Source organism: Platalea leucorodia, assembly GCF_965183815.1.
Source record: "Platalea leucorodia genome assembly, chromosome: 4".
NCBI lineage: Eukaryota > Metazoa > Chordata > Aves > Pelecaniformes > Threskiornithidae > Platalea > Platalea leucorodia.
The window spans coordinates 91,126,428-91,140,166 of record NC_138826.1 but is presented as its reverse complement, the minus strand read 5'-3'; the positions used below and the strand labels follow the sequence as shown (position 1 = coordinate 91,140,166).

At 36.5% G+C, this 13,739-nt stretch overlaps 1 protein-coding gene across 11 annotated transcripts in view; it reads left to right on the top strand.

Moving 5' to 3' along the window:
* The window catches only part of MON2 (MON2 homolog, regulator of endosome-to-Golgi trafficking), an 84,862-nt gene that overhangs the window by 58,764 nt on the left and 12,359 nt on the right, over positions 1 to 13,739 (top strand). For 5 of the 11 annotated variants that reach the window (XM_082311212.1, XM_082311213.1, XM_082311209.1 and 2 more), the window contains 5 exons: positions 161 to 351; positions 8,664 to 8,724; positions 10,034 to 10,157; positions 10,984 to 11,191; positions 12,011 to 12,093. In XM_082311212.1, the coding sequence (XP_082167338.1) occupies positions 161 to 351; positions 8,664 to 8,724; positions 10,034 to 10,157; positions 10,984 to 11,191; positions 12,011 to 12,093 (667 nt within the window). Of the gene's footprint in view, positions 1 to 160; positions 352 to 3,142; positions 3,208 to 8,663; positions 8,725 to 10,033; positions 10,158 to 10,983; positions 11,221 to 11,735; positions 11,923 to 12,010; positions 12,094 to 13,739 lie in introns of those variants that run through there. The other 6 variants (XR_014228109.1, XM_082311215.1, XM_082311216.1 and 3 more) reach the window with 6 other exon arrangements.

Sequence of the window (13,739 nt, the reverse complement as noted above, 5' to 3'; positions counted from 1 at the left end):
ATAATTATATTTTTAAAAGAGCATCTCATATACCAGCAGAAAAGGTAGGGATGTGTACTATCACCTATGACAGTGTCTGCCAAGATCTTATGCAGAAACTGGTCATATTCTTAGATTTGTCTGAGCAACTACAAATTTTATTTTAACTTTCATTTTGCAGACCCTAAGAATACCTCTTAGTCTGAAATATTCCTGTCCTTCTGAAAGCACATGGAAGCTGGCTGTTTCCTCTCTTCTCAAAGTTCTTTCTATTGGACTACCTGTTGCAAGGCAGCATGCATCTTCTGGGAAATTTGACAGTATGTGGCCAGAGCTAGCAAATACTTTTGAAGACTTTTTATTCACCAAAAGGTAAACACCATTTTGTGGTTTGTTTTGTTTTGTTTTTTTTTTAAACTGGAAAATATTTGTAACTAGTTTGTTCAGTAAAGTTCAGTAAAAATAGCCTATCTTTAGAGAGATTTGATATCTGAAAATTATTTTAATTAATGAAGGAAAAAAGGTAACCAGTCTGTCTACTTCAGAAAAGTATACTTTTAGAAAGTAGTAGAAAAAACTTCATTCATAAGGTGAAATGTCAGAGCAAGAAAGAGCTCAGCTGACCTCTGAATACAAGACATAGCCTTTCTGACCAGGCCAAGGAATTCTGTATGGACTCCCAAGGATGTTTACTATAGATTTGATAGTTACTGATGTGTACTCAGTTTGTTCCTTTTTTCACTTTGAACAGAATTGCAACGATAATTGTTTTTAGTTAAGGTGAACACCATTAACTATATGTATTTCTCCTGAGTTTCATCTTGAAATATTCCACTTACTATGAATTTTGGAAAATTATTTCTTACGTTGCTGTTCACGTAGAAGCCCATAGTTATCTTGCATTTGTTTCTACCCAAGATAAACTGACTGCACCTTAATAATTAACCATGTTTTATTTATAATACTTCATGAAAAGTGTAGCTAAATAGTCAGATTGATAACTAGACAGACAGGCAGATGTATAAGTAGATGCATAATCTCCCAAGAATGGAACACTGTAGATGTGGGTGTGTTGAGAAAGTCCTGAAGTGAAAAATAGTAACAATCAGAGACTTAGACAACCTGATCTATTAGTTTGTTCAACCAAAAGAATATACCATTAGGAAGACATGACAAGTCTTCAGAATACGGTAAAAGATTGCTCCAGAGAAGAATTTTTATTGTCCCTTGGGAACGGGTAAAAATGGATTTCAGTACAGCAAAGATAATCTAGGTTAGACATTAAGGAAACCTTTTACTGTAAGGGAAGGTTAGGTATTGTAGAAGATTGCTTAGGAGTGGTATGGAATTTCCATCTTCTGTGAACATCTGTGGGTAAGCATCTTTTAGGAGTAGTTTAAGTGTATCTAATAGTGTCTCAGATTAAAGGACAATGTGGAATATGAAGAATTTAATTCCGTGATTTTCTGTGTGTATGCCGATTTCAGTTACAAATTAATCTTTCTTTGTAATAGAAAACGGACAAGTTCTTCTGTACCTAACACTAATAAGCTGTGTATTTGTGTGTGTATAGTTTTCAAACACACAAAATCAGCAACCAAACACAGCTGTATTTACTAATGATGAATAAATAGCAGCTTGCCCAAAACAGACAAAAAATAAATACCAATGAAACTTAATTTTAGAGACACATCAGTTAGTGAAAATGTTTGTAATAATGAATGGTTTTGGAATTTAATCAATAGGGTTACATGACAATTGAATGAAAAACCTTTATTATTAAATAGGAGGACCTGAAAATAAAAAAGCTCATCAAGACTACATAAAAGACATTGTAATCATCCAAGGGTTTGTTTTTTTTTTTTTTTGATGCTTCACTCTTTCTTTAATTTAAAATAATCTTTGCAGTATCTTGCTTGGTTTTGTTTTCAGCTGCAGTTAGTAGTCCTGCTTCCATTCTGAGACAGGCAGTCCAGATCAGCTAGCACCCTATAATCAATATGATTGTTGGGTTTAGAAAATTAAAATGAAGGTTTTTCAGCTTATTGTAGAATGTATGTTCACTTAGAAGTTACTTTGAGAATACTTACTACTATTTTCTGTAAATGAATTATTCCTAAATATCTGCAAAACAGATTAAACATATCCATTGTGCACATTTTTAGCTAACCCAGACTGGCACTGCTACAGTTTTTGGGTATTAATCACTCATAAATCCAGGGAAGTAAGATTATCACAGATCTTCAATGTAATTCAAGATAATCCACTATCATCTGCATGACCTTTTTGGCCAAATATGTTATCTGTTTTTCTTAATTTACAGTGGGTGATCTATACTTTTCTTGAATGTTGTTCCAACCATAGAAATTCCATCTTAACATGTTGCTTGCTAGACACAATCACTGTTGGTGTTAATTCTAATAGCTTTTGCCAGCTGTCATACATGGGCGAATATTCTCTGGAGGTAAAGGAAAAATAGTACTTCTGTGAATATTTATGATGCCCTAAAACTTGTCTGTCTTTCCGTAAGTCTGGTTTTGCCTCTTTTGAGACCAGAGTGTATTCTATAATTTTACATACAAAATGTGTTTTAGGGATCAACATTTTCATCAGAATTAAAGATGTTCTCAGAAAAGTGATATGAAACTTTTCTGTTCTCTCACTTAGAAGCTTTCAGGTTCATGATAATTCAAAATATTAAAAATAGCCTGGTGGTTTATAGAACCATATGGCTACAGCAGGACAATTTGGCCTGTTATTATAATAAATGGCCATTATCATTACTCTTTCCTGGCTTGTTATGAGTAGATGATTTTTGCTTAGGTAGTTGTATGTTTGTATGTTATATGGCTATTGAACGTCTGGTTTGGGGTTGGGGTTTTTTGCCCCCCTAATGTCCATCTTTTTCTAAATAGCACTTTGTCTTCCCAAGTGCATGGTTCTCCTACTTACAGTTAGAGCCCTATCCCTCAGTAGCTTTAGGATAGATAGCCTTTCTGTTCCCTCTATCAGCCTGAGCCTTGTGGTACTAAAAAAAGTTAAAGCTAAGAATGGGGTACATCTGCCTCATGCCAGTAGTCAGGACAATTAGTAATAGCAGTCATTTCTCCTTTTCTTCATCCTCTTCCTCCTCCTCCTCCTCCTCCCCACAATGCTCCTGAAGCGTGCCTCTCTCACTGTGATGCAAGGAGGGCTCTAGAGATAGCTGTGGAAGTTCCCCACGTTGAGGTAATTCTCTTCTGATTTCCTTTGGTTAAGTCCTTCTGCACTTCTGTGCAAGATGCTGTGAAACTGTCCTTGGCAAATAGGGCAATCTGTCCCTTTTGTGTTAGAGTTTTCTAAATTGTGTCTTTTCATGGATTGTAATTGCATTATAGTCAGTGTCTTACATTTGTGGTTGTTCCATTTCTAAGTAAATTGAATTCAGAATTTTCAAATTTACTGTGCTATTTCAATTTTTTTGTTCATTATAGTTCTAATAGAAAATATATGTTAACCATAGTGGTGTCTTATTCCAGAGTAGTTTGGGAGAATCTGAATGAGTTGTGTTTTTTAAAACTTTTGGTAGTACTTGGATTTTTGTCTGTATCACCAAAATCAATTAACCAAGCCACATATAAGAAGATGAGAGCACCCTGTGCTCTGAGTTAAATTAGTGACTTGTAAACTTGACTTGGTTTTACTGACCCTGCTGGCCATAACTGTGGTGTACTGCGACTCTGAGTCAGTCATCCCTGGTGGCTTTCCAACTTGCAAATATGCCATGCAGGACAGGGGATTTATTAAAGCAGGTGTAGAAGTGTACAAATCTGGCTGCACTGCTGAAGACCAGCATGGATTGAAAAGGTTCTGGAGCGCCAAGAATTTGGAAAATGCAATTCAGAGACACCCCAGGAGGCTATCGGTGAGACAAAGTAACAGCATTACTGCATTATCTGGATTTTTACCATTATTCAACATGTCACCCCTTGTGAGGGGAATACAGTTAGATATATTCAGTTAGACCTGAACACAGTTAGAACTGAAAATTTACTTTCTTATGCTGGCATTCTGTAATTTTTCCTGAGCGCTCTGCTTCAAGGAGACTGAAATGTTTTGTCACAAAGAAACTTACTTTTCTTCCTTCACTCCTGTATACCTTTTCATACTCCACACTTTCCACTATTTAATGTTCTACATGTTCCATGCTATTATCTGTCCAGGCTTCATACAAAGCTAGGTAAATATCTTCCTTTTGTAGCTGCTCTTCAAGCCCTTATTCTTCAAAGCTGACAGCACTGCTGGGATGGTTCTAAATATGAAATATCTGCATCTCTGTAAAACTTCAAAATGTCTTATTGCAGTCAGTCCTCCTGGCAACACTGCATAGCAGATTTGGCTAGTTTTGCCCTTTAGCTTTGTTCATTAAAATACCCCAGTGCATATTGTCTCATTTTTGTATGCACATTCTCCAAGTCTCTACCTGGCTGAGGATAGCGTACAAAGATAAAACTCGTTCTATTTCACTGATTTTTAATCAACATTTTAAACATTTTTCTAATCTAACTCCTAATTCTTCTAATCACTGTAGTCCTAGAAATCTTATGTGTAGATAGCCTAATATTGCTTCCACCAGTGAAACTGAGTTGACATTGGTTAGGCAAGAGGTCACTGTGGTTAGAACCCTTAAATTAAAGCTTTGTGAATCTCTGTGTTTAAAATAGCGAACCTCCTCTGCATGGTCTTTTGGACAGGAACAGGTTTTCAAGCTAGCTATGGGGCTGAATGAGAGGAGATACTCATTGATGTTCAAAAAGTACAAAGCACAGCAGAAATGGTCTCTGCAGCTTTGTACATGAAGAAATTTCAAATATAGCCAAAAGAGCCCAGGAAAATGTTACTGTCATAGAGAATTAACAGCTTCCAAGCAATAAGCTTCAGCTTTTTTTTTTTTTTTTTTTTTTAAAGCAAGCTACAGCTGAGGAGGCTCAATAATCTTGATTTTTATTATAAATCAAAATGACATTTAAAAATTAATACATTTCATGTAACTTAATTTATACAAAATTGTCTTCTAGTAAGAGCCTGGTCTGTTTATTATTTCATAACATTCTTCTTTCCCAGAGGCTTTCATGGAAGCATGTCAAGCCATTATATAAAATAAAATTCAACAAACGTGTGTGTGTGTATATATAATTTACTAGAGCAGAAGTCTGTGCTCACATGAGGGAATTAAATCAATACTCTCCAAAAAGATGCTGCTGTGCACAGCAGGACTCTGGGTGGCTGTTAGCTCTTTGTTGTTATGCTCTAAAGCCCTCCCTAGACAGTGGGCAGCGGCTGGGAGCTCTGTACCTAGGAAAGCCTGCTCATAGCAACAGTCTGCATCGCACTGCCTCTTATCTTCCATGGCTCTTGACCCTTCTGCGACAGTTTGGCTGTATTGCATCAGACCAGCCATGCTTTTGGCCCCTAGATAGATGTTTCATATAGACACCTTACTTACGAAAATCTATTTACTTGCGAGTAATTTGCTACATGAACAAGTATGTAGCCTAATCTGCAGCATATATGGCAGATCAGATATGGATGACTGGACAGAAAGGTCTTAACACCTCTTTAAAGTAAAGCTCAGCTCAGAAAGTCAGTCAGTTGTAAATTAGGAAGAATGAAAGCTTCCCATGTATTTCAACATGACCTGCATTTGTATGCATCATAATAGGTTACATTACTACTTAAAGGTTTGCATAGTTAACTTCTTTATACATTACAAAAGGTACTGACTGAACAGCTACTTAATATTTTATTTTATTCTTTGTTTTCCAACATATAACTCCAAACTTCCTAACTGCCTAACACACAAACCAATAATAGATACAGTATTTCATATTTTCTTTTTTGGGGTTTTATTCTAGTCATACATGTAACACTTGAGTGTTTCACAGACAGTGGTGAAGTTATCTACATAAAGTCCCTTTGAGGAAGGGAGATATATTTATTTTTCAAGCAGGAACATTGGTACATACTGTCATAATTGTCAAAACTGAAAATTAGTTGTAGGTGTGCACAGTGAACTTCAGGTGTCTCATGCTAAGCACCTCGAAGAAGGGGGGAAAAAGTCTGTCTTGGAAAAATCTTATTTGACTTGGTCAGCATCATATAGGAGCACTGGGGCGGGGCGGGGACGGACCCCTGTTAGCTAAAATAACCAGATTTGAATGAGATTTAGAAGCATCCAAAGTTCTTAAACCTTTCATTAAAATTGGCTATGGGATGGAGAAGACAGGCCCAGACGAGTACCCTTATGAGGACAAGGCTGGCACAGGTCCATGATCGTATATTTGGCAGCTGCTCAGCCAGTGAGCACGTACTTAGCTCTGAACTACCCACCACATGTCTGTTGTTTCCTGGGGAGGGACGTGGGGTGGAGGAAAAGCTGAGGGCTGGGGAGGGAGTTTGGAAATACGCCAAAGGATGCCAGTCTGCTTGTCACTACAGTACTGCACCGATTCCTCTGCTTACAGAACAGCTTGGTTCTTTGTTCAGTCCAGAGCTCTCTTTTCCTTGCATCTGCCTATTCTGCCATAAATTAGGCAGGGAATGTTGTGGCAGATTGACCCTATCGTTTTCCTTCCTTCTCAGTAGTGACCATCCTGTGTACTTAATCAGATGTTTTCTCTGGAAGGGGAAAAAAAAAAGGCATCATCTAATTTAAGATGCATCGTAACACAAAAGTGCAGACAATAGCAGCAAGCTGAAGTACCACAGGCAATCTTAATTCCAATATTTCTAACCGTTCCTTTCAAGTGGTCACGTTTCCAAACTGTTCCTCAGCTTGAAGATGTTATATAGTTATTTTAAAAAGGCAAAAAGTAAAATTATGGGAAAATGAGAGAATTTAATGTATGAATTTATATTGACCTTATATAGCACCTTGTCTCTGATTTTTGTTGTTAATGCTACTGGTTATTCCATGAGCTCTAGTAACGTGTTACCTTCAGTGCAAATCAGACACTATGGAGAAACTGAACCCACAATCCAGTGGGTTTTGCAACTGTCTTTAAATTTCAGAGAGGCATAGGCATGAGGATTCCGACTTCTGCTCTATGTCAGAAAAATGAGACCAGCGTAACTAGGTCAGAACAGACACATATCTAGATCTGTGTGCTGTTTCTGTTGGATTAGTGGATACCTAAGGAAGAGTAAAGGTGACCACATAGTGATGTTTTTGTGATATGCTCCTTCAGCCTCCCCGTTTAAGTAGCTCAGAAAGTTCTTGTACCACAGGTTGACATTGGCTCATAATTGATTTTTCTTCTAATAATTTTCCTAACTGTATGTTGAAACTGTGTAGATTTTAGCAGGCAATCCTATGACTATGGGATTATAAGCAAGGTATTTCAGAGTTTATCTATTTGTGTGAAGTACCTTCTTTGATTACCCCCCACCCCGCTCCCCCAAAGCGCAGTAGAAGCAGATCTGTAAAGCAAAACAGTTCATGATGAGGACCCGTCACCCGCAGAGGGCTCACTTTAGGTGTTTTATTTCAGAGTAGCTTTAGTCTGGCTTCCTGTCATGCAAGCATCTGTGAGAGCTTGGAGTACATTTTTTGGTTTAGTTTCATCAAAAATGAATCCAGTTCTGTGCACCCTAAGACCAGACGTGAACCAAGGTTTATAAACAGGGAAGTCTAAAAGTTTAACTTGAAAAGCCCATGTCTGATCCAAACTAAAACACTGATGTAGGCACATCAGCTGAAGGAATTGATCGCTGTCGAAGTAGGAGGCCTTTACTTTTTCTGTCCTGCTGAGAAACTTGGCCCAACAACTCAGCAGATGCAGAATCCAGCAAAGGAAAGGAATTTGAATTCACTGAACGGGTAGGCCAGTAAGTGCAAGGAAGGTCTCAATAAATGAGGTAAAACTTCACCAGAGAAAACTGCATACTGATGGTTAGCATAAAATTTCCAGTCAAATGATACAAGATTTCCAAATCGACAAGCAGGTAAGGTAGGATCTTGTGAAGTATTTGGTAATTTTCACGGTTGAATCACTTCTGGACATTTCATCTGTAAATAAATTTTTATATACAATGGAAGAACTGCAGAAAGCTCTGAATTTCTTCAATATTATTGTTTGTAAAATCGGTTTGTCTCTTCATAAAATTCATTAAGAATGAGAACAAATATATCATTTCAGTTATCAAGGAAAAAGACAAATGTCCCATTAATGAAAAGTGTGTTTCATTAATGCAGAAGAAAATGTAAAATTAAAATTAATTTTTTTACAGATGCACTGCTGAAAATCAAAAGTCTCTTATCTTGCAAAGTGAGATAAAAAGTAAAACGTAATAAACTGTGATCCCCTGATGCTACCTTCATAGACTCATCTAAACAGATACTGTGACTTTTGCACATATAAAACAAGAGAGATTACTTTGAGATGCATAACAAAAATGGTGTTGGTGGTGCAAGTCCTTAATTAGGTCCATCAGTTTTAACTCTTCAACTTTAGTGTTTTACTACTTTTTTCCTTTGAATCATTTTTATCATCATTATTCATAAGATTTTATTCGAAAATGTTGAACAGTACCATATAATAGTGCCAACTTGATGCATGTAATGACTTTAAACGTAATGCGTTTTCCCATACTTATCTCCTTACACTTGTGAATTTAAAAGTATAACGTAGTATGTTTATTTTTAGTACACCTCCTGATAATCTCTCAATTCAAGAATTTCAGAAGAATGAGAGTATTGATGTTGAGGTAAGGAGACTATAACAACTATACTGTCGAACCTAACGAGATAGAGACATTCACAGATTGCAGTTGGTTCTGAAATAATTTTTTTTTAAAGGTTACCCGTTCATTATTTTTTCTGTGATATTGTTTTCCTTTTTGAAAACAAGACAGGAAATTCATAGGCTCAGAACTCAGCTGCTTCGGAGTTATGCAAAAAGCAGGAAGCGGCATGCCAAAAACTACTTCTTGTCCACTCAAGTTCAAAACAGCATAGAGTGGCTAAACCAGAATGTGTTTCTGCCTCTAACCCATTATCTGATTCTTACTTAATGTTATTGCCAAGCAATTACACAGGTAATTGTAAACCATGGAGGAAGCTGACAATTAAACCTAAAGTGAGTGCTTTCTGTGTTGAGGGGGGGCGTTCAGTCAGCAATGACATCGTTGCCCTCCAGATGTGTTCTCAATACTGAAAAGCTTGTGCATAAATGAAGAAATTATGTCTTGTTTGTGCAGTACAGAGACCAGTGTAATTGTAAAAGAGATCATGTTTGGTTGGATAAGGCTGAAGAAAATTAAGAGATGATACTTGGAATGAAGAGGGACTGGTCCCCCTTCACTCCAGGACAAAGAGATGCGGCAGGCCAGGGATGAGGGGTACACAGAAAAAGGAGTTGCAGAGAAGACATGGCAATATCTGTGGGTTTGATCGCCTGTCATCTCTCCAGAGTGGCAGCCGGCACACAAGGATTTCTGGATGAAAAGTGGGAGCGGTTCTGTCTGCAGTGAGCAGAACTCTCAGATCTAATGCATTCATTTATGGAGGTCTAAACCCACTTTGTTCCTGAACGGGAGCATCAAGACCATGGATAGAAAGCATTTCAGTTAATACGTGTTGCCTTAAGCTTGTTTAGATAATGAACTCACTTGTTCTGCTTTCCAAATGTCACATTGTAAGCATGTGATATATGTGTTACTGTCATAGCGAGGGTATTGAACTGGGTGGAGGGAGAGGGAGATTCCTAATGTTAGACCTTCTCTTTTCAAAACCATAAATTCGATTTGAAGAATATACTTCAAATGTCAGTGGAAATCTGAGTGATAACTGCTTCAGAAACTCTGACAAAAATGGGGAAAAAAAGTATATTATTTCAAGTCTAATGTTACACCCAAGACCACAATTTTTGGACGTATCTGCAAATTTTAAAAGCTAGCATTGGAAGATTTTGTGAAGTTTCATTAGGCATGTCTCTTGTTTAATGTTTCTGTCTTCTTCATACTAGAATTACAACTTTAATATTCAGAAAACCAATATAAATATATTTTATTTTAGGTGGTACAGCTTATCAGCACAGAGATACTGCCATATGCTAATTTTATTCCTAAGGAATTTGTTGGTCAAATAATGACTATGCTCAATAAAGGCTCAATACATTCTCAGTCATCCTCCTTTACAGGTATGGTACCTGAATGACAAAAGATACGGTGTTTAAATCTACTAGAAAGTAATGAAAACATTGAGAATACTTATTCTGATAAAGACTTGGAAGTTCCATGGCATGTATTCCGTATAGACTGTTATCCAGCTTGTTTTTATAAACTATGTTTTATTTCATGGAAGGTGCTGAGCATTCCTTGCAATTTTTAAAAAATTATTTCCTTACTTGTTGGTCAGTATCAGATATAATATTGTACTTGTGTTACTTTATATTTATACTTTCTATGTAGTTGTTTTGTGTTGTGCCAGCTGAAATAGTTCTAACAATAATTTCAGGAAATTCTAAGACAGACATAATATCCTGTTCTTACAAACTAAATTAACTTAGCGTAACTATATGGTGTACCTAACCAGATACTTTCTCTGCCTCTAAGAAAAAACATTTACAGTTTTTTGGGAAAGATGAAAAAAATGGATATAAACCATTACAGAGAAAAATATTTGGACTGTACAGTACCAAATATTGGTACTTATGATGTAGAACTGGGGTTGCTGGGTTTTTTTTAATTGATTTCACAGACTTTATTATTAAAGAAATGTCAAGTAGGTAAAACGTTACCGAATATGTTGCATATTTTATTTTTTATTTTTGGAACTATTGTGATTATTGCACAGCCACCTTTTCTTAGAATGTATTCTTAATATTTGTTCATATCACTGCTAATCTTTTTTAATACTAGAGGAGCAATAATCTTTTTTCAAAATGTAATAAACTGATTGAAATGCAATATTTAGTGTATTGGCATGCATGCTGCACAATTAAATACAACATTTTACTTTGACAGAAGCCGAAATAGATATTCGAATGAGAGAGGAGTTTTCTAAGGTGTGTTTTGAAACACTGCTCCAGTTTTCATTCAGTAATAAAGTCACAACTCCTCAGGAAGGCTACATCTCTAGAATGGCACTTTCTGTGCTCTTGAAAAGGTCTCAGGATGTATTGCATCGCTACATAGAAGATGAGAGATTGAGTGGCAAATGTCCTCTGCCACGGTACGTACCTTGTCTTCAGGAAATGAAAGGTATTACCAGTACTTTATGAGAAGAAGGTTGCATTCAAAATATCACTGAATCATTAAAAAAATATTGTGGGTCGGTGGGTGAATTTTAAAGCCAGGGTAATGTTTGTGGGGAAGACATTTCAAAGAAAATGTTGATACCCATTTTTTGTTGAAAAAGCCTTAAATAATAATGATCGTATTCAGTGCTGTTACATAGGCAATAGGAATGTGACTTAGTAACTAACATTTTCAGTTACTGAAACAATGTTTCTGATATCTGTAACATAATATTTCTGAAATCTGATTTCCCTTTATTCCCGGTAGATCTATGTATAGTTTGTAAATTGAGAGGTGGAGGGTCTCCTCGAAAATAAGATAAAATATCCAAACAGCAACATCGTGAATCATTGCTGAAGTAATTGTTCTTGAAACAGAAAGTACCAGGAAATTCTCTAAAATGAGAACTTATTTAAATTTCACTTAACTTCTGAAGGCTTTGATCATGAATGATGAAATTGATTATTTTTATGTTACAGTTAATCACGTACATGAATATTTTCAGATTGAGATGTGTATGCTGTTACTGTTTCCAGTATCAAATTTAAAGCTATCCTAGCTGAGACAACAGCAATGATGGTGGGAAAGTTAAAGACAAATGGTAACCTTAATCTCCTAAATACCCTTTTTTTGGTAGGCTTCATTGCAGCTGTTTCCACTGCGGGTTTTTTTTAATGTTGTGTAAGTTTCAAAGAAAACCTATATTCTTGAGACAAAAATGAGTAGTTGACTGTTTGCATTTTTCCCTTTGTAGGCAACAAGTAACAGAAATCATATTTGTTTTAAAAGCTGTCAGTACTCTCATAGATTCACTTAAAAAAACTCAACCTGAAAATGGTAAGTTATTGTTAAACAACATGGTTCTAAACAAGATAACATTGTATCCGCCATAAAGAAATATTTATTCTTTCCTGTAGTGATTTTCACACAAATTTGAAAGAAAAGTGTAATCTGTAAGATTCAGTGTTTTGTAATTCTGTGTATATGTAGGTGGCAGGTAGACTGAAAAAAAACGGCACAAAGTTTTTCCAGTATACCTAAAAGTATAAGGTCCTTAGATATGTTTATTAAAATAGAAAACTTCGATTTATGGTGTCTTTTATTAGATAGAGCTCGGTGTCTTCTAAAAACAAACAAACAAAAAACCTTCCACAGAATTTTAATAGAATTCTTAAATATATGTAGCCTTGCTAGATCCTTTTTCTTCTCATGATGCCTTTCTAGGTTGCTATGAATCATGTTCACATAGGTGCACTCTGCAATTAAAGAGGTGTACAAGTTAAAGGAATGGGCAGGCTGTTAGATACTTAAACTTGCAGTCTTGCTTTCACTCCCTTTCTGCTCGAGTACCTCCTGTGCCCCGTATTCAGAAAGATGTCTTAGCTCATTGATGCCCAAGTAAATGGTTGATAGATGTATTTAAAGGGCTGAATTAAATGGAAGACCTCAACTTCATTTATAGTCACGCATCTTGATCCTCCTGTAAGCTGCACCTACTGTATGCAAAGAGAGTTCCCACCAGAAAACAGTCAGGAGTCTTAGTTAAGCCAGCTGTATTGGACTCTGCAACTCTGGCAGAATTGCATGTACAACATTTCCCTCTACCTCCCTGCTTTTGATACTATGAGGAACAGAAAAAACCTTTTCAATCCTGAAACAAACAAACCAACCAGCCTTTCCAGAAAAACACAGGCAGGTGGGTTTTCTGAAAGAGGCAATGCTTCACTTGCAGCATCAGTGAGCAGCCAGATTTATGATAATGTGGTTTCCCAGGCTGATGGCAAAAGGCTGAGGACAGAACTATGCCAGGATACATAAAGCCTTTTGGCAAGCCCTGAAGGCAACTGAAGTGCTACTTTGGTGGGCCTTTCTCTTAGAGGGGTAGAGTAGCCAACTCAGCTGGACTGTTCCCCACATCCCTCTTCCTGCAACGGGAGAAATCCTTCACCTGGGCCATGTATGGCAGTGATTGCCAAACCTCCTGCGTACTTTCTTACAAAGAGAACCACTGGACAAATTAGAGAATCTCTTTACTCCCACTTCTTCTAGCTTTTAATAATTTTATTTCTTTAAGAAAATGATTAACATTGTCTGAAATCAGGGTTTTGTTCTCTTTTGAAAACAGAGCTAAAACAGAGGTAAGCAAGGAAGTGACATAATAAATAAGATTCATTTAATTTAACTTGTTAGACTAACAAACTTTACCATGGATATTTTTGGGCCTTGGTCCAGTGTTTCTCCCTCTGCTTTCTCTTATAATCTGGAATGATTCAAAATTAATAGAAGGCCTCATTGCTGACAAATTTCCAAAAGTGAAATGTGCATGCAATTCAATCTTCTCTCAATAGCTGAGAAAAGCAGGCAGAAAACGTATGCGTGTTATGGATTTAATAAAAGTAGTATCTTCAATTTGTCAGTTCTTCATCCAGAAAACACAGCGAATGACTCATATGTAGAAACACAGGTGTGTAGCACCATTTCAT